This window comes from Anoplophora glabripennis, unplaced genomic scaffold (assembly GCF_000390285.2).
Source record: "Anoplophora glabripennis isolate ALB-LARVAE unplaced genomic scaffold, Agla_2.0 scaffold843, whole genome shotgun sequence".
NCBI lineage: Eukaryota > Metazoa > Arthropoda > Insecta > Coleoptera > Cerambycidae > Anoplophora > Anoplophora glabripennis.
Genome location: NW_019416924.1, coordinates 1074 through 27823, shown reverse-complemented (window position 1 = coordinate 27823; position 26750 = coordinate 1074). Strand labels below are relative to the sequence as shown.

The following is a 26750-nucleotide window of genomic DNA, read 5'->3' as shown; positions in this document are numbered from 1 at the left end:
TTTTGAATTTCAGGAATTAATTAATTTGGTTAAATACGAATCTCATATTTTTAAAGAATTTTCAACCTTTAGCTGTCAATATTTTATTTTTGTATTCAAGTAAAATATAGCAATTTAAAAGAATAGTGCAATAGTAGATATGCTAAAAACATATTTTCTGTGCAAAGGAAGTGCACATGTGGCAATATGCAGATTAGAACGTGGTTAAAAGAAATATTCCAAATGAACATAAACATGGAGAATATGATAAAACCCCCAAGGTTAACATATTTAGTGTATAATTGAATATTTGAAGGAAATGTTACTAATTCAACATCTATATGTAAAAGATTTTAAGGAAATATGGCAAAACTTGTACACATTCGGCTTTTGATATCTCGAATGAGCATTTTTTGAAAAATGTTCATATAAAAGCATTTTCTTTATTTTCAAATGTTCACCAGGGCTGGCATTGGTAACGAAAGTTATCTAAATCCCATCATCAATATTAATGATTCGTTTATATGAGCAATGACAAACCATTACTTCTAAGCTCGAGATAATGTGATCACTGATTGTTTGAATAGAATCTCTTGAAAAATTACACCAATCTCAACCGATGAAACAGAATATTGTGTTTTAATGTAATCTTGATCTTATTGTTTTAATTGTACAGAAATTTAATTGCCATAAAGGAAATCAAATTACAGTTTCAAACAAAATGACACATGACTTGTAGTCATTTATGAAGGCATGAATATCATATGTATTTTGTGTTTCTCTTGGGAAGTGATTACCTATTAAATTACTCGACTTTACCCAAATTTAACAATACCTCTGATGATTTTCGAGATAGCAATTATATTCCATTTCTTTTAAAACGCCCTGTATCTTAATGTTATTCCAATTAATAAAAACATAAATGTGTTTATTTCACATTGTTGTTATTTGTTAATTTAGAACAAATGGCTGCTCAAGTCAGCCTGAGATGTTTGTGGGATGATCCGCATCTTCATTCAGAAAGTGCCCCAATGTATGTTCTGTGGCAGCTTAGGGATACATCACAGAAAATTGCTGGAAACAAAAATGCCATAACAAAATCGTAAGTATCTAGTAATCACCTCCAATATAAAAAAAAAGTTGCATTTCTTGGATGAGAACTTTTATACTAGTATAGAAACCATAGAAATACTAGTTTTGACCAAAGTGTGTATAATGTTTCCGTCAACCTTAATAATTTGGCTCCGTTTCCTTAATTATTATCTTTAATTTTTAAAGTGTTTCTTTACATCTAATAATATGGACTCAATCACTTCTCGGCCGCTGTTGATTATATCCGATTATAATGAATGTGAACAACAGTCAAAACTCCTTATTCGCGGTTCCCATATTCGCGGATTCGCTATACGCGGATCAAGAAATTGTGACCACTTCCCGTTACTGTTGTGAAGCCAAAAGTCCTTTGACAAAAGTCGCCACTGACGCCGCTCGCTTACACGTGCCACTATGGCCTTTGATAAATGTGACATTAAACTTAAAATACCTGAGTGAAGGTTTACTGATGGCAAATGAGCTTTGTGATTTCTTCATAAAAATTAAAAAAAGAAATAAATTTTGTTTTTAAGAAGCAAATTGATAGTGACACAGCTAAATATCAATCCAAATTAAAAGACTGCAAAACAAGAAAAAATCATTAGTTCTTTAAACCATTGCCTAAACCTGATAATAATTAAGTTAAAATTTATCTCAATAAATTACTTTTATTATATTTTTTTTATTTTGCAACATTGGAACCCCTATATTTCCATATAAAATGCTACTTCGTTCTCTGCGGTACATTTTCGGAACATATCACCCGCGAATAAGGAGCTTTGACTGTAATTGAATTCGTATTTGTAGCAAAACAAAATTATAACTAAAAAGATACAGGTTTTGATCAAAGTGCATATAGAATGCAACATTACTTCACAACCATGACATGACTCGTCCAATTATAATAAATGTGAAGCAATTGAATCCATATTGATAATAATTTGGCTCTGCTTTGTTAATCAATATCTGTCATGCTCGATGACTTGACTACCACTGCTGTCCAATTATAGTGAATGTGAACTAGTTAAGTCCAAATTTGACATCTAAAAAGTGACAAGACTTGGACAAGGTGCAAATGAAAGTTTATCATTGACCTTAATAGTTTGGCTCCATTACATTAATTAATAGCCTTCATTTGACGTTACTTTTTAGAGGTCATATTTTATGGCCTCATATACTTCACTGATTCATTCTATCAGATTATAGTGAAAGTGAAGTAATTGAGTCTGTATTTGCATGTGGAAGTTTGTGGCTCCGCTTCGTTAATCAATATCTTTGATTTGGTATAACTTTTTAAATATCATATTATTTTACACCCGCAAATACTTCATGGACTTAATTACTTTACAACCACTAATTTTTCTGCCCGATTATCGTGAATATGAGGTAATTTAGTTGATGAAGTATTTGTGGACATAAAATAATACGTCTGAACTTTACTTCATCCTGAAATGAGTTCGTAAAACTGTATTTTATGGTGAATTCCATCATTTTTAACATTTGATTATTCATTTCACTAACAGGTTTATGCAACAAATCATAAACTACATCCGCGTCAACGACCTGGTCGAACCAGTCAAAATACTGTCTGAGGAACGGCAGTCTGCAAGCAACGCGTCCAATTCCATATACCGGGACATCTTGTTCCTTGCCTGTAAGGCCCTAGGGAGAGCCCAGATAGACATCAACACCTTCGACAAGGAATACACGAACGCCTACTCCCGAGTCGCGGAGAGGCAGAACAAGCTCGGTCCTCAAGACAAGCCCATCAACTTGAGTTCCCTCTACTGCAGACAGTATTTCCGGCCATTAATATTACCCTAAGTCTTGGTTTGTGAAATTCTTCGGATTAGTTATGGACTTTCCACTGTTTTCCCCGACTTTGTTATGAATCGGTTGGTGCACTGCTTCGTTATTTGTACATTAATTTATGATAGCAATTTTCATTTACTGTATACATTATTATTTACATATGTATATTGGTAGTGTAAAATAAATCTGTTAATTCTTCAGTCGTCTTTTATTACATTTCTGAGTTTGTGAAAGTGTGAATAAATCTGATCAAAATAGAAAATGCTGTAAACAGACCCTTAAAAAAAGGAGAAAGAAAGAAGTTATAATGAAAACTAGAAATAGTGGGTGGTGCTGGAACAGTCAACATGTCAGAAATAAAGATGAACAACAAGCATTTTGCATTTTTGTGTTGATTGTAAATGTTTTATATGTGTACAATTCATTAAAAAAAAATTAATTTCTAGGTGAACATCTTTTAAAAAAGGACGTTTCAGGTTATTTGGACTAATCTAAAATTTTATTTGAAATCAGGTGGTCAAAATAGGAAAAAATGTTATATGATGGACGTTTCGTTTCCGAAGTACCTAATGTTGAAATGTGAAAAAGAAATCACATTTAATATTTTTCTAGACTCCAAAAAATTTAAATATTGTAAACGGCTGAAAAATTAGATCGAGTTACACTAAAATCCCTAGATATTTATAAGCTACACATTAGAAATCAGAAAATCAGAAATTTTTTAGGGATTTTTTATAGGCTTTTTCTCAGTGAAAAATGGTCGCATCGAGATAAAAAAAAAACTACAAATTTATAATTTCAAGATCTTTTGACAAAAAAATTTTGTGAGCTCCGGTTATTGCACTCACATAGGAATAAGCACGAGAAAAAAAATTACAATTTTTTTTATTTTTTAAGGTCCACGGATTCAGGAAAATTTTTTTCACTTAGACCAATGCATAGACCAATTAACCTGATTATTCAGCTTTAGTTTGCTTTTTTTTGTCTGCATGTCAATTTTTTATTAAGTTGTGTGGCTCCGAATGAAAAAGGGTCTTTAACTCCTTATGGATTTCAGGTCCCAGTGGATTTGTCTGGGTTTTTATATTTTGTACTTGATATCATCATCAAAAGTGTCGATGGGCACAAAGTCCAAAAATGGACAGATAACATAATAGATATTTTAGAGTAATATTTTTATGTATATTTAAAGAATATCTAATGTAAAATTGCGGAAAAAGTTGAGAAAAAATCTTTCATTTTGATAATGATTATATAATGATCAGGAGCAATAAACATGTTCTTTTATTTCTAAAATTTTGATCATTTAGAACAAAAAAATGACTTGATAGGTCAATTGATGGATTATTGTGGTTACATTGAGCTGTAAAAATTTCTCTTAACATTAGTTTTTTCATCAATATTTATAAATAAGCTGTAAATTTTCTAAAAAACCGTAAAAAAAATATTACGTAACTGGTGAGATGGGATCTATTGGACCCGGACCAGATTTTGTATTTAACTCGGTGTTATTTGATGATACAGCTGTGACGGTTTGTGGTGCACAACCCCTGTGCACTGACTGACTGAACTTTAATAAGCAGCTACTAAACAGGCCATCAGCTATTTACAGGAGAATGTAGTGTTGCCAAACGTTGAAAATAGCACTTGGGTCGATGGGACCCCACTTCACCAGTTAAGGGTTAATTATTCGGATGTATAGGAATATATGGAATTTTTATTAGGGATGTAATTTCTCTTTGTTGTCTAACAGAATTTGTCTTACTTTCAATATTCCTAGACCTTTTCAAAAAAATTCTCAAGGTATTGATTATTTATTAACACATTTTTTATTAATTTCAAAATACATAGTAAAAATACTTACAAGTTACAACTCAAAATTATTTTTCTCATAGCATGTGCTTAAAAAAAGCGTATAGAATGTTTAAACAATTTTACCATATCTAGTGTAAAAAGAGGGGTTATGTCAATAATGCCAAAATGTGAGAATCACCTTATAACTCAAAAACAATAAATGATACCACCCAATACGTATTTCACCACCTACCCCCAGAATTACGAAACCCTAAAAAACATCAAAGTACTACAGCCAGGTCAACTTTGTGAAGTTGAAGGGTGTGATCCATATCAATATATATGTTTGACATTCGTATTGAGTAATAACAAGTACTTTGTGATATTTATGCACTTTAAACAACAAACATTCAATTATTATTTTCCAACCACTACTTGATCCTTCCACCGCTAATGTGATTTTTAGGTGGTATTTGTTTTGAGACTCTAGGACACTATTGCTTATAATTTTAATACGGGAAGTAGGTAATATAGAAAAATTTTTCTAATAAAAGTTTATTAGAAAAAAGAGAGCTTTTTAACAGGAAAAAAATTTGGGTATGTTTCTGTAAGAAATATAATTGATGACGTCATTAGTGGTTTCTGTCAAATCCCATTTAACACCATCATTCCATTTAACACCACGTGTCCCAAATTTTATTTTAATTTTTTGAATTCGCATAGTAGGTCCATACTATCGAGTTTGAGACACCGTGTACAATTAATTAAATTATTATTAAAAAAGTCATTTGCCTTTGAAGACCATCTGTTGATTTGCCACCCCTACACACAAATTCACCTCGACATTAAAATCACTCCAATTCAGTCATTCCTGTAGCCAGCGGGAAACTCCTAAAAAACTGACTTTCACTTGAAGTTAAGTTCAAAATTTAACTTATCCTAAGTTTACCGCACGTTTTTAAAAGAATTGGGGTTACGAAGGCCAAAGAAACAAAATTTAAATATTTAACATTTTATTAATAAGAGAGGTTTAGTAAGATATTACCTAATAACTAGTAATTGCTACATATATTTTTTCTTTTCTTGTATATATGAAGGCAGATATATCTATATTAGTAGAACATTAAGAAAAATCTCATATAGAAAATGGAGAATAAAATTTTGTAATTCCGAGACATTAATCACACCTCTCGGATGTAATATTCTCATTGCTTAAACTTTATTAAATTTTGATATATACATTTGTTAAAGAGGATTGAGACCGAAATTCTGGGAGAATAATAATTCTTCCAAGACAAACTTCAATAAATTGTGCACAGAAATTGATATGCTCTGCCCAAGATATTAACACATTGCACTGCCACTGACAGAAAAATGTAAATTGGCCAATTGTGCGTTTTTAAAATACTGTAACCGACAAAACTGACAGCATTAAATTGCTAAAAAAAATTAAAATTCCTGTAAATTCTTACTTCAAATAGATGTAGCGAAATCAAATGACGATGCAGAACGATGATACTTTCTTTTGTTATGTATGAGTAGTGCCAATTTCAATAAAATGGCGCATATTTTTATATAATTTTTTGATATCTACAATTGAAATCAATTAAATTACACATTTTTTTTTATTTGATATAAAAAGGCATTTTTTGTTTTAATAAAAATTTTGGATATAATCAAAATCTGCAACTCAATTTTTTTCTGTTTGATAAAATTTGTTTTATATCATGCCTTTTGATAAGCTGTTGGCCTGGTCTGGAGAAGACAATCAAAGGCGCAATGTGTCAACAATATTGATATGTAGCGTTCAGAGAACGGAAAATACGAGTATGCGCAAGATATCGCCCAGCGAAGAATACCTGCCCCTTTTGCTAACATAAAATTGTTATATGAGTATTTTACACAGCACGTTATATCGCCAGAAATTCAATAAAACCCTTGAGCAGGTCCTAATACTGAAATGCTATCGTAATAATCTCTCGGTTCGTACACTTAAGATCTAAGCTATGAGGATTCTGTTAAATATACTTGCATTTTAAGTACATGAGAGGAACACAATTATTGGATATACCGATACACCAACAGCTATGAGATTTAAATGGATCATTAAGTCTAAAGTAAACATTAGTCATCCATTCATTGGTAATCTAAGGCTGGAGAAAGGTTAATCATAGTAATTGGGTATTATTAGAGGAAATTAAGTTATCATTTTGTCGTATTAAAACCTGAAACAGATAATATTTAGTGGGGAATTAAGGATTTATAAAAAATATTGCAATTTTCCCATTTGAGGGGAATTTTAAATACTCCTTTGAACGTGTTTCAAGGTGTATACCAATTTTTGAACAAAAAAAGTTCCCTGGCATTTTCAAGTTTTCAGGTAGATTTTAAAAAATTCCCAGATTGACAAAATGTAAGTTCTATCAATTTACGCTTTTGGGTAATCAACATTTCCCAAATTTGTCAATATACAAGGTGTCCATTTAAAAAATTAAGGTTGACCTTGATAATTGACTTCAAGGTCACCATAATTTGACCCCTCGAAACCTGATAACTTTTGTTTGAAATATTTATAAGTCAAATTAAAAGAATTATGCAGCCTGGTACATTACAATGGGACACCCTGTATAACATATAACATTAAAGAATATAAATATTTCGAAAATTATACAGTAGCTCCCAAAAAATTTGAACATGAAGTTTTATTTTTTCTAATAATTTTTGCTTGCCTGAATCTGAGCACGCTTAACTTTTAGGAGAAAATAGTTATTTTAATATCAATAAATTTTTGTATTTTTTCAATATTTTAATTACTGTGCTTTTATTTATAAGTTGGTTTCTTTAGATGTAAGGGACAATCTTTTGATTTAGAATAAAATAACATTTTAATTAGCCAGCATTTAAAAAATATCGTGTGAAAAATATGTGGATTTTTTCTGAATTATATAATTTATTTCTATTATCTAATTAAAAAAAAGTGAGAACGTTAAAAATTAAAGCATATTTGAAACTATAAGCAAATTGACATTTCTACTTTTTAATATTCATTTCGATGCAACAATTTAGGCCAATCCAGTGGTGACATCTTATAAACAGATTTATTGCAAGTGAAACTTAAATAAAATTCCATGTATGAGAAAAATCCCCTAACATTTGTAGAATTAAAAAATTTTCCATGTAAGCTCTAAATCAATTTGCTCTTTTAATTTCCCAACGTTTTTTCCGGTGTTTAAGATATAAATATTTAACAAAGTACAATTATTTAAAAAATTGTATTGTGACCTAAAAAAATTAGCACGGATGGATTTTTTTTCTTCCAATATATTTTTCTTATTTAAATATCAAATAACCTTTTTTTTTTTGGAGAAAATTGCATTATTTTTTATTTACATTTACATAACGAAACCTAAATCAATATTAAAAAAATATAGTCAGTTTGCTTTTTCAATTTTTTTTTATTTTAGTGCTTTTATTTTTAACTAATGTTCTTTAAATATAAGGGATGATTTTTGGTTTAGAAAAAAATGGATTGTTTTAATCAACCAAAATTTAAAAAATAGTTTCAAAAAATATATGGAAGTTTTTAAGAAGTTGAAATATTATTCCCTTCAGCAAAAATGTATAATTCTAGATAGTCTTAAAACAGGTACTCATTTAAGGGAAGTACCTAGGAAATTTAATATTCCAAAATCAATTCTGTGTGATATTAAAAGAAACAAAGCCCAGTCAGTTCATGGATTCGACAAAGGAGAGTAATGAAAAAGTGAAAATCCTGAAATAGAACAAACACTATATATATATATATGGTTTCTAAAACAACGTAGCAAACACGTTCCTACATCATCCGATATTTTGCGCACCAAAGCAAAATGTTTTTACGAACAATTAACAGGTAATAATGATTTCCTCGCTAGTTCAGGATGGCCGGACAAATTTAAAAGAAGGCATGGGAATCGTTTCTTAAAAGTATGCAGAGAACGAGTTTCTAGTGAAATGAAATTAGCAGAGATCAAGTTTATAACGCCGATGAGTCAGCTGCATACTTGCGAGTTTTGCCCGATCAAACATGGGTACATGCAGAAGAAAAATCTGCTCCTGGGCGAGAAATGTCCAAGGACCCATAAACTTCCACTGTTGGTAATTGGAAAAGTAAAAAACCCAAGGTCTTTTTAAAATGTTAAGCTACCAGAGTATATAGAGGAAGGATGACAAAAAGATTATTTCTAAAATCATTTAAAAGCCAGTAATAACAGTAATTTACCGATTAGAGCATTAATATTGCTGGACAACGCTATATCACACATGTCGGAACAGGAAATAAATTTTGATTCAAATTTTAAAGTTTTGCTCCTGCCAACGAACTACACAGCACTGATCCAACCAATGGATCAAAATTTAATTCAAAACATTAAGGTGTCGTATAGGAAAAGTTTAAGCAAAAAAAAAATATTATGAAAAGCTAATTGGCACTTTGGAAAGAAGCAACATTGGAATGGAAAGATGAAGATCTCATTCCATTTAGTGAACTCCAAAAGCAGCAATGTACTGATGGCAGGTGTTCAGACATGGAAATTATAAAAGAATCTCTGAAAGCTATTGATGGGAATTTGAGCGATGAACAAATAAGCACATGGGCATTAGGCTTGGATGGAAACGTCAAGGAACTTACAAGACAAGAAATTCTTAAGGAGGTACAGATGAAAAATCAAAATGAATGCACTAACGGAGATAATGAAGAAAATATTGCTGAAGCTGAATGCACTTCAAAGATTAAACACGGGGATGCTGTAAAAGCCTTTTCTATACGTGTCCAGTGGACAGAAGAGAATGATATGCAGTTACATGACCTATTGCTTCAAAAATTAAGAGACAGTTCATGAAAAGCATAAAAAATATATAAATCCGTTAAAAATAACTTCTTTTTAGAAAAAATAAATGTATGTTTCGTGTATTGTCATGTCTAAAAGCTGCTTACAACATATGTATGCATTTTATTTTGTACATACATATTTTAATACTTTTTTTACTTATATACTTTTATTATGAAATAATAAGAGATTCCACATTGTTTTCTGTTTATATTCATTTAAAACATTTGTAATAAATACATTTGCACTGTAAATCCATAGTTTTTATTACTATTCAAAAACACCTCTACAATTCGGACAATTCAACAATCCGGGTGGGATAAAAACTATATCTGTCCGGACTATCAAAATTATACTGTACCTACTTTATTTTTATTGTAATGATTTTGTTTTTATTTTCGATTCTTTACATATAAGGCATAATTGTTTTATTTACAATAAAATAACATTTGAATCATTTAAAATTCAAAAAATATTTTCGAATATGTTGAATTTTTGATTAAACTCTAATATCATTCATTTGATGATTTTATTGATTACATTGTTTTTGTAACTTATAAATGGAACATATTTTATCTTTCATATACATATGTTTCATTATATACAAATAAATCTAAATAATTTTGCTCCAAAACTGTACAAAATCGGTAATGGTGAAAAACATCAACTTTATTTCTATTTTTGTAATTAAAAAAGTTATTGTAAAAACTCCAAGCTAAAATTAAAACACCAAAATTGAAAATATGAAAAAATGTCATTTCTCCTTTTTTAATATTCATTGTAATAAATAATAACCGATTGCAACTGGGACATAAAAAAAAATCCATGGAAACTAGACAAATTCTTAGTTTCAAAGATTGATATACACCCTAGCATTCCAACGGTTTTATTGAATCACTGAAAATAACCGCTTTAGATACTATTCGACAACATCGTAATGGAAGGAAAAGAAAAAATAAGTTTCATTGAACTACTTACCTAAGCGGCTACAACTAATGTTCATTTTAGATCGCCTAACTTGACACGAGGACAAATTTAGATAAAAAGAAAAAGTCAGCCCGATCCAACCCTCTTTAACAATTACAAAAAAATAATGCATAAAAACGACATCACAACAGTGTGCGTAAAGAAAGTATACAATATATCGAAGAAGCAACATTTTGCCATTAACTTTTACAGCAATTATAATATCTATGAGATGGCTTTGAATTTTTTTACTGCAACTTTTGAGTAATTGATTAGAACAATAATATACTATTGTGTGGAAAGCTAGACGATGATAGGAGAATTGTTTTCCATAGTAAGCTTCTTCCCGGTTGATCACTCTGCACTTTGAAATTGAATATACATGATACACTCACACCAACTGTCAGTTTTTAAATGTGTAATTTGACAACGGTTAGATAGCGTGCGTTGCCATTCAGATTATCACTTGATCCGAAGAGAGATCGATAGTAACGTGTCCTTTGCTCTATAGGATTGAGCACCGCAACTTGAAGGGTACGCGACCGTGCGCCCCGATGTACTTATGGGACCGTTTACCTCTACTGGATTTGTCCTTGCGGATCTCTCGGACTAACGTGTAGAACGCATCGTCCACTCCCATCCGCGTTTTTGCTGATGTCTCCACGAAGGGAATACCATACTGTTTTGCAATCTAAAAAAGAAATCATGTTCAACGATTTATCAAATTTAGCTAGATGGCTAATACATATACAGGGTGTCCGTGAAATGCATGTCTTAGATTCTTAAAATTCTGCAAAAATTTAATCAGTTACAAACCGGAAAAGCTTGGAACAATTAAAATGAAATTTGGTATGTGAAAATATATTGGTAAAAGGCTTTTCCTGAAGCTATTAATGTTAATTATTGACTTGCACAAATGGCTTATACTGGATACCTAAATTAAAAAAGTATTCTTTTTTTGTCCATTATCTAATTGTCACATTTTTTTCTGGTAAAAGCTAAAACTTTTTAAATAAATTCTGTCGCCACTGGTAATAAAAAGCACTAATGGAATTTGGAGAATGTTCATTGCTGTTGAAGTTCTGAGGTTTCTAGAGGTGTCTTGTTTCTCCATTAACATAATTATGTCAACTTTTTTTACTTCTACTTAGATAAATTAGTCATCAAACATCTTCAGAGATACTTCAGAAAATGTGTATATTTTCTAATTTCAATATCCAGTACCTCAATAACGAAGCAAACTATGACCCAGGTCCATATAAAACGTTTTGCTTAAAATAATTAAAAAAACGCTTTGGCCGATTTGAATGAAATTTTTAAGGTTTATTTGAATATTACAAAAAAAAAAACGATTTTCTCGCTGGGTAAGCCCCTGAAAATTCTGGATCAAATCTAATCGGTCCAGTTGATGCATAATAATTGTTTTAATAAACCATAAAAATTTTATTCAAATCGGCTAGCGTTTTTTTAAAAAACTCAATTTAAAAAAAAAATTAACACCCTGTACTCGGAAACGAAGCACTTGCGGATCCATGTTTATGTGAACTTTTTTACATATTTTGCTTAGCGGACTTCAACTCTGAAACACCCGGTACCAGTGTGTCCACGGATAGAGTTCGGAAGAGAGAAATCTTTATGTGTAGGTTTAGAATAAAAAGTCGTTCTTTATAAAAACGACCTGCTCGTCTTGAAACTACAATCTTGAATACCAGATTTGAGATTGCAATACAAGGTATATCAAAATTAACATTTTGAATTAAGTACTTCAATTTTGATTTTTTTTTTGATTTTTTTAAAAACAATTATCTAAAGCTTGATTTATTACACAAATTGTGCAAGAAAATCTAATAAACATTTTTCCCAAAGAAGGTAATTTCGTAGCTAATTACTTATAAATTCTTATATCTTTATTTTTATTTTCAAATAAGCTAGCTAGTTTTAATCATTAAGTAATATTAGAATAATGCAACAGCAAATAGCTTGTTCTAAATAAATGAAATGATCTGTCAAATTGTTGATAGTTATGTTATAATTTTGACTTGTGCTCGATAGTGAAATTAGAGTCTGCTTACGTTAGAACAAAGAATTTATAACGTCCTATTTTATGGCTAAGGACACAAGCTATATGGCAGTTGTGAGACAATTCCATGAAATATGATTGATTTCCATCTCACGGATAACGGCGCAAAAAAAATTATAATGAAATTCACGAGAACTGGTTTTGAATTAAAACAAATGTAAAAAAAGAGCACAATGAACATGATGCTTTGACTTTAATGGCGATGGATCCGGCTAGAAATTTCCCAATATTGTCGTTAAGAAACAGATCTTCTCAAATTGGAAATGTTATCCGTGAGATGAACATCAGGCCATATTACATGGAATTGTCTCACAACTGCCATATAGCTTGTTTGTCCTAAGCCTTAACATAGAACGATATAAATTCTTTGTTCTAACGTAAGCATTTTCTAATTTCACTTTCATGCACATAACTGTCAACAATTTGACATTTATTTATTTAGAACATGCTACTTGCTGTTGTATTATTCCAATATTACTGAATTATTAAAACTAGTTAGCTTATTTGAAAATAAAAATAAAGATATACCTACTTTGGGAAAAATGTTTATTATACTTCCTTGCAAAATTTTTGTAATAAATCACAGTTTAGATAATATTTCTAAAAAGACGAAAAAGAAATCGAAATAAGTGATTAAAAATGTTATTTTTGATGTCCCCTCTATTGCAATCTCAAATCTGGTATTCAAAATTGTAGTTTCAAGACAAGCAGACGTTTTTATAAAGAGTGATTTTTTGTTTTAAACCTACTAGTCCGCGGGACATGTCGATTTGGTGAATGATCAATATTTATTACTAACAAGTAGTTTTTTACTTAAATCTCATGATAATTGTATGAAAAACTCGAAAAAACTTTTGTCCTACACGTTCGATGGTTTTTCCGAAGCGTCCCCCACTCTAAACTAGGGCTTACAATCCCGCAATGATTTGAAAATCCCGGTATTTGCGGCACTTGACTTTAAAATCCCGTGGGATCTCGGTATAAACGGGATCCCGCGATAATATGATATATTATTGTATTATAATATCCACATTTTTTATGTATTAACTAAAACAAGTATAAAATTAAACTTATATCATTTATTTTCAATATACCACAAAAAATTTCTTTTTTGAACACCAAACAAAAATAATTATGCAGATTAGGCTGTATTACGCACCCCAACACGGCTTAAGATGTACAACATAAACAAAATATATATATATATATTTAATATAAAATAACGAAATTAATATTAATTGAAAAAATTATTTATTTTTATTTATTGGTTTTGCTGAAAATATTTCCGAAGAAAACAATATATTTACGCTGTGGTCTGATAACGAGCTCCGTATGTCATTTACTAGATAACTGGTAGCAGAAAAAGCTCTCTCGGCCTCGACACTTGTTGGGAATTACAGATTTTAGACAAATATAGGCTAGTTCTAGATACTTTCCTCTAGAACATATACGTTAATTATTCTGTGACAGACTACTACTACTAACAACGAAGAAAACAAAGTTATTTTGTGCGTCGTGGTCGGGCCACGTGTGAAATCAACGACGCCAAACCGGGATGGTGGAAGCACCTGTGCACAATCCCGGAATCCCATATTTAAAAATTGGTGCGGGATCTCGCTATTTCGGGATCCTGGTATACCGGGATTGCAAGCCCTACTCTAAACATGTCAAAATAATATGATCTTAGAAGTTATTAATAACCACCTAATTTTTTCACAGATGCTTGGTAATTATTATTATAATTCAGTGACATTTTTGTCCTACACGTAAAATAGAAGGTTTTCCTAGTCCTACACTGGAAAAATGTCATTTTCACGGGTACAATTTTCTCATTAATAACTGTAGGACAAAGAAACCAAATGATATTTAAGGGAATTTTTAATAAAAAAAAAACTATATCCTACAAAAAAATGAGTATGTATTGCTAGTCCTACAAAAATTATATAAAATTATTTAAAATTGCGAATTTCGAAATCAGCATTATATCTTCTTGTGATTATATATGACCATACTTCGCCAAAATAATGCAATTTTTGCATCCCAAAAAGAAAAATAGTTTACTGATCCCCCAGGGAGTTTGGGGGGTGAGTGATAAACAAACTTTATCCTTATCAAGCGCTTAGCGAACTAAACCTAAGCGATTTTCCTCTATGTCGTCGAAAAAAAGTGTATATTTAACTTTCTATGCACATATGATCAGTATATGATGTCACAAAGTAGAAAAATAGTTTAGTAACCCCCCAGGGAGTTTAGGGGGGGGGGGGGATATATTAAGCAAACTACCCTTATCGAGCCAGGTCGAGCAAAACCGATGAATTTTATATTATATTTTAAAATCATATGTAAATGTTTTTATAGTATGTTGTATTACTTTTAATTTTTATTCTAGAAATAATAGAAAAAAATTTTGAATACAAGGTATTTTTGAGTAGGTATATTAAACAAAGAAATATACATTTTTATCTCAAGTTTAAAGGAGTTACTTACTGAACCCGTTTCAGTAACTGAATACCTTTTAATATAATTAACTTTAAATTAATTAAGTAGATTAATTAATTTTATTACTTTAAAAAAAAATTTATACACAAAAATAGTTAATAGTTATTAATTTTGTTATTCTGCATTAACTTTTACTACTAAAATTATTCAATAACCACGCTCATGTGTGATATTCAATAAACAGCTCCTTTATCTATTAATAAAATAATCATTTTTTGTATGAAAATAACAAAAAGTGAATTTATTACTATAAAATATTATATTATATTGTTTGCAAGCAATCAGAATTACTTTAGAGAATTTTTTTATTTTCTCGGAAATTCGGATTATCGCACAATAATTTGCATAAGAACTCCATAGTCACTAAAAAAAAAGCACAAAAACGTGGACGACTGAAACACACTTGATTCTCTCTAAAATAAAACGTGGGCAAACCGCCAAAATAATCCTGATTGGTGCGGGAATTTTGAAATTTTTTATTTTCACCAATGGTGAAACATTCGATAATTCATTAATTTAAAAAAAACTTATAAAGATTATTGAAGAATTCATTATTATATAGATAAATAAGTTTTTTCAAAAAAAAAATTATAAACTTCAATAAAATTTTTTCATAATTTTTATTGAAAATTAAATTATAAAAGTACATAAGTTAGTTAGGATAGGTTGGTGTGTGTAAGCATATGTAAGTATGTGTCACAGGTATATATCCTTATGTATATTTATTTATAATACAATTCTCAACATCAATGTAGAGTTACGATTTCCAGTATAATTTTATTTGTTTTCATCACTAGCTTCCACTTTTTTGTAGGACATTGGTAAAATCTTGATTCAAACATCGTTCTCAAAAAGAAAATTAGGTTGTTATTAATGAGAAAATTATACCTGTGGAAATGACACTTTCCCAGTGTAGGACTAGGAAAACCGAGGAAAACCTTCCATTTTACGTGTAGGACAAAAATGTCAATGAATTATAATAATAATTACCAAGCATCTGTGAAAAAATTAAGTGGTTATTAATAACTTCTAAGATCATATTATTTTAACATGTTAAGAGTGGGAGACGCTTCGGAAAAACCATTAAACGTGTAAAACAAAAGTTTTTTAGAGTTTTTCATACAATTATCATGCGATTTAAGTAAAAAACTACTTGTTAGTAATAAATATTGATCATTCACCAAATCGACATGTTTGATACCCCCGCGCTTTATTAGCTACCGTTTTCGAGAATTTTCGTAGAGAGAAAAGTTGGGCGTCTCGTCAAAACGAAGCTGTTCCCCAAAATTCAGCTTATTATTAATCAAAGAAAAAAAAGGGTCTGGGCCCGTGGACTATACACATTAGAAAGTTTTCTCTCTTTCTCTATCCGTGGACACACAGTATGTATATTGCTTTATTAATTATGAAAAATCTATCGGTGACAAATAAAACTAATTGAAAAAATGCATTCACTTTAATGGTGTGGGTGAAATATAAGCTACAACATATATTAAATATCATTGCTATTCAATGTCTACTGGCACAAAGCATTCCTTTGTACCTACTGGCAGAGAGCTACCTACTAATCTGTAGACCAGAGTAGTTGTTTCCCATAATACTGTTAGTTGAACAATTTCATGGTTTTATATATTAACCTACTAATTTTATTTGGAAATAACTGTTAAGCACTTACAATGTTAAATTAATTTCGAGATTAATTTCTAGTGTTTATTTAGAAATTTCAAGTAGGTAGCGACTTGATTAATAAACATCGACAGTTTATTAGTTTCTATGATCAAATTAAATTTCTTAAACTTAATAATAAAATTATATATCTACCTATAGGTAACTATTAGTTGTTGCATTAAAAAAAAAAAAAATTTTTTGTTTATTTGTAGCTAACGATAGTTTTGTTAGATTTTTGAAAAGTGATCTGCAATATATGATGTCATTCACACACATAAAATAAAAAGGGCTTTTTTATTGAATCAGAACATCATAAAATTTAAGCAGAGTAATTTGAAGAAATAGTGAAAAGTTGTAAGGGTTGCATAATTAACTAAAAAAATACCTATTGGATCTAAAATATAAACAATAGGAAATGAATATGATAACTTTCTCTACACTGAAGTTATGGAGAAGCCAGGATTAACATCTTTATCTCTTCGTCTTTGTCTGGCATTTAAAAATTACATAAATTAATCCTTGCCTCAGAGGAATCACTTATGAGTTGTTTTTATGAAATTGTTTTTGCCTAATCAAAAATCTGAAAGTCTGAAAAAATACCCACATGAATAGAGTAAAAAATGGACATCATTAAGTACTTCCCCACTATCTTAAAGTGAAGCGATATAGCGATGTGTATGTTTTATTTATGCTGCTTTTTTCATGGTGAGATTTTTTGTAAGGCAAAAATCCAGGCGAAGATAATTTTATAAATATAACACTTTTTTCATACAAAATATAGGTATCTATAAATACGTAACACAAGATAATGAAAAAATCAATTTGAAAAAACTTATGGAAGATAAAAAATAACCGTTTTAATAATTGTTTTCGAAATATGAATTAAAATAAGACAAAATTACCTATTTATGCTAAGATATGTATTAAATTTGAAGTGTACATTGGATTTTTTTATTTTCTTAAAGCTGTTTTACATTGACAATTTATTGATCAATTAATTGATGAAGTCGCTTCATCAAGAAATTGGACAAGTGTAATGCACCAAATTAGCTGTCAAATAACTTCATCAATTTATTCATCAACTTCTTGACGAATTAGAGCATGTTCTAATTTTCGTCAATTTCTTCGTGAAGTTTGGAAGTACCAACCCAACAGATTTCCAGCCTCAGATCAGTAATGAGGTTATGTTATTGGAATATGTAAATAATTGTGTGGCGTCGTGCTAGTTTTGCATTGTTTTTACTGATTTGTTATTTACAAAAACTAATATTTATATAATATGTGTCAGAACTGTACCGCTGTTGTATCACTACAATTATGAGTGGAAAGGTGACTTTTTTGAAATTTTTTTGCTTCTTTGATTAATTGGTACAACTGATTCATACGTCAAAAAACTTGACAAAGTCTGTAGCAGTGTAAAACCACACTGTTTACCAATAAATTCGTGAATTATTTGATGAAGAACTTCATCAATTTATTGATGAATAGTGATGGGCATAATCGACCAATTTTGATAATCGAGTTATCGGTAATCGAGTACTTCTAATAATCGAGTGATCACTCGAGATACGAGATATTGGTCGTTTTCATCCCAGCGGCGCACAAATATGTTTGTATTAGTCATATATTACTTATAAGCGCAGCTAAAAAAAAGCTCACGCACTTCAAAACCTAACTACTTTTTCGTTTTATTCTAAAAAAAAGGTTACGCAATCAGTGACTATTTGCAGTATGCACTAACATTTTGGGGTGCAACCGTAGGGTAATAATCACTCGAGTGGTGGGAGTAAACATCTCGAGATATCTCGAGTGATCTCAATAATCGAGTACCACTCGATTTTTCACTTGAAATCTCCCATCACTATTGATGAATAAATTGTCAATGTAAAACAGCTATTTAATAAAAAAACTTAAATCTCATTTTGATTGGTATAATGAAATGATTCATAATAGAAAATAAAATTTCAAATCAAATTAATTCTTGCCCCACAAATAAAAGTTGACTCATTTAATAGTCATATTAATCAGAAGAGCAAAATATATAAATGGTACCTAATTGAAACTTAAATTTGCACTCCAAAATACAGAATTATAATTATACAAGATGTTGTATTTACCTCTCTAGCTTGATTCATATCTACAGCCCAAGCCGGTAAATCACACTTGTTCCCAACAAGGACCATCGGTACCTCTTCTGCATCTTTAACACGTTTAATTTGTTCTCGATAAGTCCCTATATCCTCAAAACTTTTTGCTGAATTCACAGCAAATACTAAGAGAAATCCTTCACCTGTTCTCATGTATTGGTCTCTCATAGCACTATACTCCTCTTGGCCTGCCGTATCGAGAATGTCTAGAAGGCACGTCTCACCATCTATGACTACCTGCTTTCGATATGAATCTTCTATAGTTGGGTCATATTCGTCTACAAAGTGGTTTTGAATTAATTGTATGGTTAATGCTGACTTTCCAACGCCACCGGCTCCAACCACCACTAGCTTATATTCAGTCATTTTTTCAGTAAACCGGAAATTTTTCTTGAAAAAAATATTGTAAGCAGACTTTTAAACTATTCAGTTCGGATTTGAGTGGCTCCCCACTGTCGCTATCCCTGCATAATAAGAGATACACACAACACACTAAAAATGCAGCAATTAAGAACATTCATATACTCAGTAAATTACTTTAATTAATTGTAATCAAGATGAAACAATTGCAGAGAACGGTAACAAAAGTTACGAAGAACGTCAAAAATATTTCTATTACTAGTTAGTTACTAAAAAAAAGCCACTAGTTTTAGGGATTTCCATTATATTACCAACACCAACTGATACGTTGCAGGTTTTTAAGAAATCCGCCCATCATGCATTAAATTGTTCAAAATTCAATTATGTCTATTATATATTGATAATGATTTAAGGAACTTACAGATTTCATAAAAATCGATTCAACATACTTTCATACTTGTATATTTGTCTGTAAATAATTACGTATATATTTTTTATTTTTTTATTTGTATGTGTTCGAAAATTCCATTAAAATTTGGAATTTGTCTGTTTGCGACAGTGTAAAAAAATTCTGCCAACTTAATACGTTTACAAGAAAGTCACTAACATGGTATGTCATTGAATGACAGATAAGAAAATGAAAGTTTTGTTTCTTGACAAAAAGGAACAGGGTTGTTTATTGCTTCAAGAGTTAGGAAAAGTCTAGAGAACGTATTTGTTTGAGATGACATAAATTTGTTTGTAGTTCTCTTTCAAATTTTGAGTTATTTCATGCGTAACATAAGCAGGTTAAGGTGAGTTCTTAATAAAATACCAAAAAATGAATCATTTATGTGATTCACCACCAATTTTAATTTTCAGGTAGTTATAAGCATGGCCTCGGCCTCCAAGCAAGGTCATGAAAGTTTGGAGTCCTATGTGGATAATCTTAGGGTAAAAATTTCTGAACATTACAAACCTCCTCCCCGTATCAATGTAGCAATGACTTATGCCCAGAGACTTACCCTTAACAAACACATACAAGACAATATGCCAAATTATGAATTTGTACTGGAAAATGCGGTCCTGGAAAGAATGAAGGAATGGAAGAGTGTTAGGAAGTCAACTTTCGAGGAAAGGAAAACAAAAGTCGAACAACTGAAAAATGAGCTGAAGGAGAAGCAAATAGAATCTGTTGAAAATGTGGAGGTTAAGACTGTAGATCAAACTGCGGCTGTACCAAATATCAATAATTATAATTCCAATGATACGAATATCGTATTTGCTAGTTCCAGTATTAATAATCAGAATTTCACTAATTATACGACTTCTAACAACATTCTCATACCCATGCAGATTTCCACTAACTATTCAAATATTCTGACGCCCATACCATTAACAAAGGCTGTAAATCAACAGTATAATTGTAAACCAGTTGATAAAAGCCCGTTTAATCTCTCAGACTTCGAAAATGATACGTCTAGTCCATTCGACAACATGGAACTAAAATCAATCAATGACATGGAGGAGTTAGCGCAAGTACTCAAAAGAGAAGAAGGCAAATACAATACTAATATGAACACACCTATGTATCAACAGTACCAAGTTACCCCTCAAGTCGCAAGTCAGTCAGCGAGCGTAGGCCAGATGCAACAGAATATTCCAAATTACTTAGGTTATACTTACAGCATTCCAGATACAGTTTCATATGCTCAGCCTGTTATATCTGACTACTCACAGACAAACGGTTATTATTACTCCCCGGACATTTTGAGACAAAATGAATCCTATAATTCGAGTTATTTGTATTCGAAACCTAGCAATGCCGGCTATAATCAGGTTTTACAGACGGCATCTTTAGAGTCGAAGAAATCGAACTGTAAAAGCGTGCCAGATATCATAAAATCTCTCGAAGTGGAACTAGAAAATTCTCATTTGGACAATATGTTACCAAACACTTCAGATATCAGGGGATATGTCAGTCCTCAGACGAGTCGGCCTAAGAGTACAGAGGCTGTAATGTATCCTAGGGTTAAGGACAAGGACGACGATCTAGATAATCCATTCAATGCTTTGCCGAAAGCGCAACAGGATTTGTGTAGGTCTATTAGCTCAATGGGGTTCCCACTGTCGAGAGTGGCTAGGAGTTGTAAAATATTAGGAAGTGATCATAAGAAGGTGAGTTTCTTAAATCAAGGTGAATTATAGCTTCTAATTCGAAAATATTTCTAATAATTTTTGCTTGCCTGAATTAGCACAACATAAATGTACTAGTCAATTTTGAATTAATTAACATTATTCTAGTCGGCCAAAACTCCTATAATAAAGTCCATATTAATTTGCCAAAAAAATATTTGCTATACAGGGTGTACGTTTGAGTGAGGGTCATGTTTATGCAGAGGCTATCTTTGACCTTTAAAATCACATCAATAGTTTATTTTTTGAAATTCCATCAGAAAAACTTAATTTTATTTTTAACCTTTTATTTTTAGTAATTTTTATACCCTGCTGCTGATTGAGCTAATGCTACCTTAAACAACATCATAGCATGCTTTAGTCACAGTGCATGCACAACTGGGAACTGGGTTATGCATTGTTGTCAACTCTCATATTTAAAAAAAAAGTTATCAAAAAGCAAATTTCTACATCACATGCCGTAAGGTACTGCTCTTTGACACATTAGTTTTGTTGAGTGGGTTTTCGCCACAAGACCTATCATCCCACAAACAAAAAAAAATTATTTTTTATAAATAAGATAAAGTATGAAATGAAATAAACAAAAATAAATAAATAATCTGTTTACTCACCTGATTTTTATAGCAGGGCACTTGAAATTTTGTGGCAAATCTTCAAGTATTGGTATCAGGATCCTCTTTCATGGCATTAAAATTTCTGGTTCCTAATTTCGCATTCTCTGAATTTGTTCTCGTCCAACATTAGCATATTGGTGTTCAAATTTCCCATAATCTCTTGAATATTGAACCGATATCACGAACATTTTCTTAATCAGTACTTATAATCGGGGTAATCTTTCTGTAGTAGGCTCTAACCAGATCAACCGTTTCTTGATTGGTATACATGCTTTTTCACAATATCACAAAATCTTAAAAATTAAAATGCACAATTACACTACTAACACTAAACACTGAAATAAAAATAACTTTTTAAGATTATACACTTACACCACACAAAAGCACTTTATGAACACACTCTCTTAAAACGATAAAGTCAGTGACTATACTAAAATTGTAACCAAATGAAATAGTGAAGTATTAAGTTATTTCCTTTTTATACCAAGAGCGAAGACAGTCGTCATATCCGCTTTCAAATGTAACAGGAGACATTGCAACAAGACAGCAGTGGCTAATCTCCGTTGCACTTCGGAAGCATTCGGAACATGATGGAATTCAACTTAAATTTAAACTGTTAATGGTTTAATTTTGTTGTTATTTTATTTATTTTGGATTAAATTAATATGTCGCATCGATTCGCTGCTGCAGTGGCTGAATAAGAAAAAAAAAGTGGAAACGTACCATATTTCTGTATATCCCTGTTTTAGTTATCCTAAATCTACTCTACCTAGTGACAGTAGTATAGTTCAGATAAACTAGGACAATGTCATTGACACTGAAATTCACAAATTAAATACATACACTGCTTAAAAAAATATAGTAACACATATATTAAATTAGCACTTCGATTTACAATTATTATTTATTAGTAACGTATCTTCATACAAGATTGGTTAATGCTGAATAAATCGTGAACATTTTTAATTTTTTAAAAACAATTTTTCTAATGTTTGACATTGTCCACATTGATATCAAAAAGATATCGTGACTTTAAAATAACACTTTGTTATCATAGAAAAGCAGTCTGTTTTCATTAAATTTTTTTCATTAGTTTAGCTGTCTATCAGTTGATAAAAAAAAATAATTAACAATTAGTAACATACGTACATACCAATATTAGTTAATATTTGAAAAATCATGTAAAAGTTTAAATTTTCTATTAGAAATAATAGAATGTTTTTTTGTAATGTTTAGCGCTTCGACCACAGTGATATGAAAAAAATATGGTGACTTTAAAATAAGAAGCTGCTAAATTATACAAAAGCAATCTGTTTGCTAAATTATTTTTCATAACTCCGCATAACATAGTTAACATAGTTGCAATACTGATAACAATGCAATTTGCTTTTTATGGACACATGGATAATATTTTGTAATTATCTACCAATTAATTTATTAAATTCTGTTCAAATGGCCACATTGAATGATATAGTTAGTTTGGGGAAGTTTATGCTAGTGCTGGCAAAAAACTGGAAAAATGTGAAACCGGTTAATAGGGTTCCATAAAAACTAATTTCAGATAAAACTGGTTAGCTGAATAGTGTTAAAACCGGATATTCTAAAACTGGTTATTCGAATAACTGAAAAACTGACAGGATATACGATGTTATTCACATATTCACATATTTTAAATTTTAAAGTTAAATCTAATGTTAAAAGTGAAAATGTTAAAACAGTTACAAAAAAACACTTAATAATCTGGGGTTGTTCAATTTATTTATATAAACGGGTTTGTCATTTGGTGTATGTGGATGTGGGTAATTGTTTTTCTTACCAATCTGTGTCGGTGTCCCAGGATAAAATCTAAAAATAAATTGTATTTCCCTTAATAGTTCAACCTAATTTTTGTAGTAGGTTTGTATATACTATGTAGCCAATGTCAATAATAACTACCAGTGGCAGTTCGTCAGGTGACGCACCGCTTCACCTAAAATTTCCGTTTGATTGTCCAATTTAAAATTATTTTTAATTTTATATAAATTTTATAATTTAGGTATAATTCTATATTGAAAATGTATTGTGTTTGTTTGTTTAATACGCAGAAATAAACAGAATAGTTGTGCGGTGCACGCCTTCTAAAAAAACATTGCCTTCGTTGAGCGCAAACATCAACCTCCTACCGTACAACGTTTAGTATGCGCAAGTGACGCAGATCGAAACAGTCTGAATTCTGCTTCTCTTCAGAGTACCTATAAGTGGTTGTGGAAGTGTTTATTTAAAAAAAATTTTTGTGCATGCCGTGTTTAATTGTGGGTGTAAAGTCGGACGTGTGGAATAAGGGGGGATTTAACAATTTTGGGAAAGTCACACGAGGCTGTCATAATCACAAAGCTTCTTTGGAACATACATGTACGGTGTGCATTAATGTTTGCAGAAGTCCACAAGCCAAACTAATATTTCTATTTTTTAGAAAATCTAAATGAAAATCCTTCTCACGAACGTCACTATTTCGGAAATATTGCAAATGTAACTAAAAATTTCCAGATTCATTTAAAGCCGTTTGACCTTGAAAATTTGAAAATTTATGCCTGCGGCTCTTTTTTTTTCTTTTTAGTCAATGAATATGCTTCACCTATTCTCAATGAGCTGCCACTGATAACTACATTACACTAAGACTATATTATAGTGTTATTTAGTTGTGGCTATAAAGAATCGGATTATTCAGATGTTTGAATTAACAGATTATCGAATAATCGGTTATTTGAATAATCAGATATTTGAAGAATCGAATAACCGGTTTTCAGCTTTTGTATAAACCCGAATTATCCGTAACCGGTTAACCGACTATCCAAAAAACTTCAATTGCCAGCACTATCTTATGCATTAGAATTATTTTTGTACTATCTGCAAAGATAAATATACAACGTTTGTGATTCATCAGACATAAAGGATTCCTCTATAGAGTAAGATAGAGGAATCCTTTAGAGATTTTTACTTCTACTTCGATAAATCAGTGGCCCAAATTTTATCAATCTATATCAATCATCCCCAAACAACCTCCTCCTCCAAAATGAAACGCATTACAACTTACATTCATATAAAACTTTTTCCCTAAAATAATTTGTTCTGTCACCACTCTGAAGGAATACACTTATTTTAAAAACACCCTGTAAAAGTACAATGCAATATGACTATTAATTTATTTGCTTTTTTTGGAAATATCGGAGAGCGCAAAATTTTACGTTTAGATAGGTACTTAAGACTTCTTCGTCAAGGTCAGATTAAAGGACACCACCCGATGTCCCCCTCCGAACCCAACTACTTTTGCAAGGGTTATTTTCGAATTGGTGGCTCCCCTAATGAGATATTCAGATGCGTAATTTAAAATATTTTGTCCTCGAAATAACCCTTAAAGGTCATTCCAAAAAAGAGCCTTAAGTACCAATCTAAACGTAAAATTTTGCGCTCTTTCCGAATTTGGGGTCAAAAATAAAGGTTCGTATTTAAAAAATTAGATTTGATTTTTAAATGACTAAGGTCAATGTCAAGGTCATATTGAATCCATAAGGTTTGTGCAGGGTGTACTTTACATTAATTTGACATGTATATTATGATTTCAAGCACAAGAGAAATGATTTTTTTTAAATTCACTTTGTTTCTGTCCTTAGATAGTGGAACATTTACTGGCTTTATCTGATCTCCTGGACTTGGGTTTTTCTGAGAAGGCGGTGTCCGAGGCATTGCTGCAATGTGGTAACGATAGGGATAAAGCCCTGGATAAATTAATTTCGTAAGGTCCTTTCCTACGAGGCTGTGCTGTATTATTATCGTTTAAGCTTTAATATATTTATTTGTTCTTAAGTTATTTATTTGCTCCTAAATTTTAATTGAATAAGTTGAAAGTACCAACTTCTTACGGTTGTAAGGAAATGGAATTTCAACGGAACCTATTTTATTGTGATTACTGAGCCATTGGAAGTTGTGAGAAGATAATTTTTGCGAGGTTACGGGGTAAAATTTTATTTGTATGAAACAAAGTGCAAAGTTGAAATATTATCTTGCTTGTCTCTGTTTCGGTAATGGTGTCGATAAGTTACAGATTAAGGAACCCACGGTCATCTTTAATATGCATTTTAAAGATATGTAATGTGAAGACTTTGCTCGACTCCTCAATATTTCATTACTTTAAATAATCTGAAGCAATTATTTTTAGTAATTATACACTGCAATTATTTTTAATATCTAAGCTTTGTAAGACCCTTAATTGTAAATTTAAAATACTCTGAAATATGTATGAATAAAGTAAATTATCTTTGTATAACATCTGTTTTGTTTCCCCATCAAATATAACAAATTAAAAAAATCGCGTTTGTATAATTTCAATATTTTTTATGAACAGTTTTAGCTGTACAATGCAAACTGTACAAATTAAACGTAGAATGTCTTGTTTGCACAGTATACTTTCTGCGCTCATTTCAACTGAAGAGACAGATAGCGGTGATCTATAGCACTAGATAAAAGACGGCACTCATCCGCAATTTTGGAGCCCACTTCGTCATGTCATCATAATCATAGATCTATCGTAAATCCGAAAGTGAATGTTTCCTACGGTTTCAATTAGAATTATTTTGTATTAAAAATTAATGGGTATTCAGCTGCATCATTCATTTATTCCTGATGTCGAATATGCGTAGTCAAATATACAATCCTTCCT

At 30.9% G+C, this 26750-nt stretch overlaps 3 protein-coding genes across 4 annotated transcripts in view; 2 read left to right on the top strand and 1 right to left on the bottom strand.

Annotated features, from left to right (window-relative positions):
* LOC108913359 (DENN domain-containing protein 4C) overlaps window positions 1-3083 on the top strand; it is a 36919-nt gene extending 33836 nt beyond the window's left edge. For both annotated transcript variants that reach the window (XM_018718909.1, XM_018718908.2), the window contains 2 exons: window positions 940-1081; window positions 2595-3083. In XM_018718909.1, coding sequence (XP_018574425.1) covers window positions 940-1081; window positions 2595-2895 — 443 coding nt within the window. In that variant the 3' untranslated portion in view covers window positions 2896-3083. The remainder of the gene's footprint in view (window positions 1-939; window positions 1082-2594) is intronic.
* A 6658-nt stretch (window positions 3084-9741) lies between these two features.
* On the bottom strand, window positions 9742-19507 carry LOC108913361 (ras-like protein 1). The gene is made up of 2 exons (XM_018718912.1): window positions 18876-19507; window positions 9742-11202 (listed from the first exon to the last, which is right to left on the bottom strand). The coding sequence occupies exons 1-2, from the start codon at window positions 19269-19271 to the stop codon at window positions 11017-11019; spliced, it is 582 nt and encodes a 193-aa protein (XP_018574428.1). The 5' UTR covers window positions 19272-19507; the 3' UTR covers window positions 9742-11016.
* A 383-nt stretch (window positions 19508-19890) lies between these two features.
* Window positions 19891-26354, top strand: LOC108913358 (ubiquitin-associated protein 1). The gene is made up of 3 exons (XM_018718907.1): window positions 19891-20059; window positions 20127-21422; window positions 25705-26354. Exons 2-3 carry the CDS (start codon window positions 20139-20141, stop codon window positions 25828-25830), a joined length of 1410 nt encoding a protein of 469 aa, XP_018574423.1. The 5' UTR covers window positions 19891-20059; window positions 20127-20138; the 3' UTR covers window positions 25831-26354.
* Window positions 26355-26750: the final 396 nt, after the last annotated feature.

Excerpts from the sequence above, each read along its gene's own strand:
- LOC108913361 (XM_018718912.1), bottom strand. The coding sequence starts at position 19,271 with ATGACTGAATATAAGCTAGTGGTGGTTGGAGCCGGTGGCGTTGGAAAG. Across the intron at positions 11,203-18,875 it reads ATATGAATCAAGCTAGAGAG|ATTGCAAAACAGTATGGTAT; the intron begins GTAAATACAACA and ends TTTCTTTTTTAG.
- LOC108913358 (XM_018718907.1), top strand. The coding sequence starts at position 20,139 with ATGGCCTCGGCCTCCAAGCAAGGTCATGAAAGTTTGGAGTCCTATGTG. Across the intron at positions 21,423-25,704 it reads TAGGAAGTGATCATAAGAAG|ATAGTGGAACATTTACTGGC; the intron begins GTGAGTTTCTTA and ends TTCTGTCCTTAG.